This window comes from Guillardia theta, assembly GCF_000315625.1.
Source record: "Guillardia theta CCMP2712 unplaced genomic scaffold GUITHscaffold_497, whole genome shotgun sequence".
NCBI classification, from domain to species: Eukaryota; class Cryptophyceae; order Pyrenomonadales; family Geminigeraceae; genus Guillardia; species Guillardia theta.
Window position 1 is genome coordinate 1738 of NW_005434205.1, and position 4303 is coordinate 6040.

The following is a 4303-nucleotide window of genomic DNA, read 5'->3' on the forward strand; positions in this document are numbered from 1 at the left end:
GCTCGCCTCAACCTGCGATCCTTTGTCACATGATCGTATCCGACAAACATCCCTACTACGCTCGGACACTGGTATACCTTGTCAAACCTGCTATTGTTGCTTTCCTGCACCTGCGATCGTTGTCACCGTTCAACCAGCGAGAAGGGAACTTGAACACTGACGATCAGGTTCGAAAATACCTCGCAAAATCTGTCCTCTAGATGCACAAGACTCGTCTGAACCTGTGAGATGCTCGCCTCAACCTGCGATCCTTTGTCACATGATCGTATCCGACAAACATCCCTCAGACTACGCTGACACTGGTATACCTTGTCAAACCTGCTATTGTTGCTTTCCTGCACCTGCGATCGTTGTCACCGTTCAACCAGCGAGAAGGGAGCTTGAACACTGACGATCAGGTTCGAAAATACCTCGCAAAATCTGTCCTCTAGATGCGCAAGACTCGTCTGAACCTGCAAGGCCGACACCCTTCGTCAACGTGTGTGATCAAACATTTTGGTTCACTGGCAGCACTCCGAGCGGCGCTCATCACCTGGTCCATCGAGCTGAAGAGATTTCTGCATGGGGTGTAGATGAGAAAGATTGGTACTCCTGATTTCCCGATGAGTATCGCTTCTTTGTGTTCTCTCCATCTGCTCAATTGCAATCACTTACTCAGTGGCCCCAGCATGTACTGAGCTTACCTTGCCAATATATTTACCGAGTTTCTCTTGAAGATTTCTTTGTTCCCGTTGACAAACACTCCCATTGCCTTGATCACGACGTTGGTCTTGTGAATCCGATTCCGAAGGGCATATGCTCGATCCAGCTGATACATCTTTTCAAGTATACAGCTCGGGCTTTCAGTTATCTCGAAGTGGAAACACTCCCCTCGCTCAAGACGTATGTCGCTGAGGCATTCGGCGGCGGATGTCGTAGCCTGACCATCTTCATTGCTGAGGCAGACGATGCTCTCACTGTCATTCAAGTCCACGACACGATTGAAGATGCTGTCCAGATGAACCGGCCCATCTCGTACTTTGACATACAGGTCTAATTCGAAGTAGTGGCCCTTGCTGTATTGCTTCTGCTTTTGATCGATACCACTGAGAGAATGGATCGAGAACCTCTTGCGCAGGTTTGTCCTGTACTCCGTGCTGTTCACATGTTGCAGGGCCGCTATGTCGTTGGAGTCTCTCAAGAAGAACCTCCTGCACATCATGGTCGCCGGGACATGAGCGAGTTGCGAGTAAAGCTGATTAGCGAAGTAGTCCCGCGCAGAGACGAGGTTGAGCTGAACCTCCTCCCAGTGCGGCAGCTCGTGAGGCTCCAAGTTGCTCATGCTGGGGGAGCTGGTGCCCGCCGGCGACTCCCCTGACCCCTCTGGCATTGCCACAAACTTTTTCCAAGGCGCGGGAAACTGAAGTAAATCCCACCCTACCCCTGCTGATCGTTCGGAATCCTACCAGAGGTGCTCTCTTGGAGGGGGTGGTGGTGGGAGGAGGAGGGACTCGGGAGAGCTATCAGAACATTCATAGAACAGGTTTTCGCTGCCTCGTCCCTCTGGCTGAGGCGGATTTGTTGGTACGAACATCACTCTTGTGGTGACTCACGGCCCTCTTTGACTCTCCCAGTCTGAGTGATTTGTCGGCATGTATGAGTCATAGGCATAGTAAAAAGATGAGGCTAACTACGGTAAGATGAAGAGTCTAAAATCCATATCCGCATGATCATCGATGATGGCTGGCATAGTGACACGGACGCCGCGTATCATCCCACCCCTGGCGACCCGCTTCCCAGCGGCTGCCCAGGCAACTTGAACCCTGGGATCCTCGAGACAAAAAGAGCCGCCATGCTAATGCCATAAGCTCCAAAGACTCTTCTGAACTGTGAGATGCTCGCCACTACCTGCGATCAGTTTGTCACGAATGAGCTAACACATTCATCGGTCTCAGTCAGTCGCCTCGGAAACACCCAGCGAGACTCTCAAGTACAGGATGCACCGCCGAATACCTTGTCGATACTCGCCTCAACCTGCGATCCTTTGTCACATGATCGTATCCGACAAACATCCATACTACGCTGACACTGGTATACCTTGTCAAACCTGCTATTGTTGCTTTCCTGCACCTGCGATCGTTGTCACCGTTCAACCAGCGAGAAGGGAGCTTGAACACTGACGATCAGGTTCGAAAATACCTCGCAAAATCTGTCCTCTAGATGCGCAAGACTCGTCTGAACCTGTGAGATGCTCGCCTCAACCTGCGATCCTTTGTCACATGATCGTATCCGACAAACATCCCTACTACGCTGACACTGGTATACCTTGTCAAACCTGCTATTGTTGCTTTCCTGCACCTGCGATCGTTGTCACCGTTCAACCAGCGAGAAGGGAGCTTGAACACTGACGATCAGGTTCGAAAATACCTCGCAAAATCTGTCCTCTAGATGCGCAAGACTCGTCTGAACCTGCAAGGCCGACACCCTTCGTCAACGTGTGTGATCAAACATTTTGGTTCACTGGCAGCACTCCGAGCGGCGCTCATCACCTGGTCCATCGAGCTGAAGAGATTTCTGCATGGGGTGTAGATGAGAAAGATTGGTACTCCTGATTTCCCGATGAGCATCGCTTCTTTGTGTTCTCTCCATCTGCTCAATTGCAATCACTTACTCAGTGGCCCCAGCATGTACTGAGCTTACCTTGCCAATATATTTACCGAGTTTCTCTTGAAGATTTCTTTGTTCCCGTTGACAAACACTCCCATTGCCTTGATCACGACGTTGGTCTTGTGAATCCGATTCCGAAGGGCATATGCTCGATCCAGCTGATACATCTTTTCAAGTATACAGCTCGGGCTTTCAGTTATCTCGAAGTGGAAACACTCCCCTCGCTCAAGACGTATGTCGCTGAGGCATTCGGCGGCGGATGTCGTAGCCTGACCATCTTCATTGCTGAGGCAGACGATGCTCTCACTGTCATTCAAGTCCACGACACGATTGAAGATGCTGTCCAGATGAACCGGCCCATCTCGTACTTTGACATACAGGTCTAATTCGAAGTAGTGGCCCTTGCTGTATTGCTTCTGCTTTTGATCGATACCACTGAGAGAATGGATCGAGAACCTCTTGCACAGGTTTGTCCTGTACTCCGTGCTGTTCACATGTTGCAGGGCCGCTATGTCGTTGGAGTCTCTCAAGAAGAACCTCCTGCACATCATGGTCGCCGGGACATGAGCGAGTTGCGAGTAAAGCTGATTAGCGAAGTAGTCCCGCGCAGAGACGAGGTTGAGCTGAACCTCCTCCCAGTGCGGCAGCTCGTGAGGCTCCAAGTTGCTCATGCTGGGGGAGCTGGTGCCCGCCGGCGACTCCCCTGACCCCATTGCCACAAACTTTTTCCGAGGCGCGGGAAACTGAAGTAAATCCCACCCTACCCCTGCTGATCGTTCGGAATCCTACCAGAGGTGCTCTCTTGGAGGGGGTGGTGGTGGGAGGAGAAAGGGACTCGGGAGAGCTACCAGAACATTCATAGAACAGGTTTTCGCTGCCTCCGAGGCTCGTCCGAGGCTCTTTGGCTGAGGCGGATTTGTTGGTACGAACATCACTCTTGTGGTGACTCACGGCCCTCTTTCAACGACTCTCCCAGTCTGAGTGATTTGTCGGCATGTATGAGTCATAGGCATAGTAGAAAGATGAGGCTAACTAGGCATGGACGCCGCGTATCATCCCACCCAGCGGCTGATCTCTTGGTCTTGGTGAGGATGCGGCTCGTCGTCCGATCATTGCGCACTGATGGCCCAGTGGCGTGCCGCATGGCGGGATAGCAGGGGGGGGGGACTCAGGGAAGAGGAGGAAGAGGAGGGATATTCGCGTGTACGGTATGCACCCCTTCCCGTCGCCGAATCTCCGGGGCCGAGGCTTCCTCTACCCTTCCCCTCCCTCTCGTCCTCCCTCCTCCTTCCCTCACTGTCTCCCTCTCACCTTCTCGCACTGCGGCAGGAGTAGGACATGTACGTCGGTCACCAGGGTTGCGACTCGGGCCAACCCTCCCCGGTCATACCCAGGCCTGCCCCAGGCCGCGCGGCCTCTTGTACGCATTGCTTCGATCAAAGATTCATTCCTGAATGCGCCAATGGCGCCAGGCAGACGAGCCGTCAGGATCCTCCTCCCCGTCTTGGGCCCTGCTGCATCTTCGCGGTCGTCTTACTGGCTCTGCAGCCAGTCAGGTGTTGTCATGGCACCAAGTTCTGAGACAGTCAGTCACCTGCACTCCGCCATGTTGTCCTTAAGAGCGTCAGAGTCAGGGATGAGACCTCCTAGAACGGGC

At 53.0% G+C, this 4303-nt stretch overlaps 2 protein-coding genes across 2 annotated transcripts in view; both read right to left on the bottom strand.

The window, feature by feature from the left end:
* The window catches only part of GUITHDRAFT_122835 (hypothetical protein), a gene marked incomplete at both ends in the record, with an annotated part of 2998 nt that extends 1629 nt beyond the window's left edge, over positions 1 to 1369 (bottom strand). Inside the window, 5 exons of the mRNA XM_005817880.1 lie at positions 78 to 110; positions 180 to 242; positions 309 to 341; positions 533 to 632; positions 684 to 1369. Of these exons, the coding sequence (XP_005817937.1) occupies positions 78 to 110; positions 180 to 242; positions 309 to 341; positions 533 to 632; positions 684 to 1369 (915 nt within the window). The remainder of the gene's footprint in view (positions 1 to 77; positions 111 to 179; positions 243 to 308; positions 342 to 532; positions 633 to 683) is intronic.
* Positions 1370 to 1749: 380 nt separating this feature from the next.
* Positions 1750 to 3359, bottom strand: GUITHDRAFT_122836 (hypothetical protein; the record flags this gene model as incomplete). Its single annotated transcript, XM_005817881.1, has 7 exons — positions 1750 to 1887; positions 1993 to 2013; positions 2077 to 2109; positions 2179 to 2241; positions 2305 to 2337; positions 2529 to 2628; positions 2680 to 3359. The coding sequence occupies 7 exons, from the start codon at positions 3357 to 3359 to the stop codon at positions 1750 to 1752; spliced, it is 1068 nt and encodes a 355-aa protein (XP_005817938.1).
* Positions 3360 to 4303: the final 944 nt, after the last annotated feature.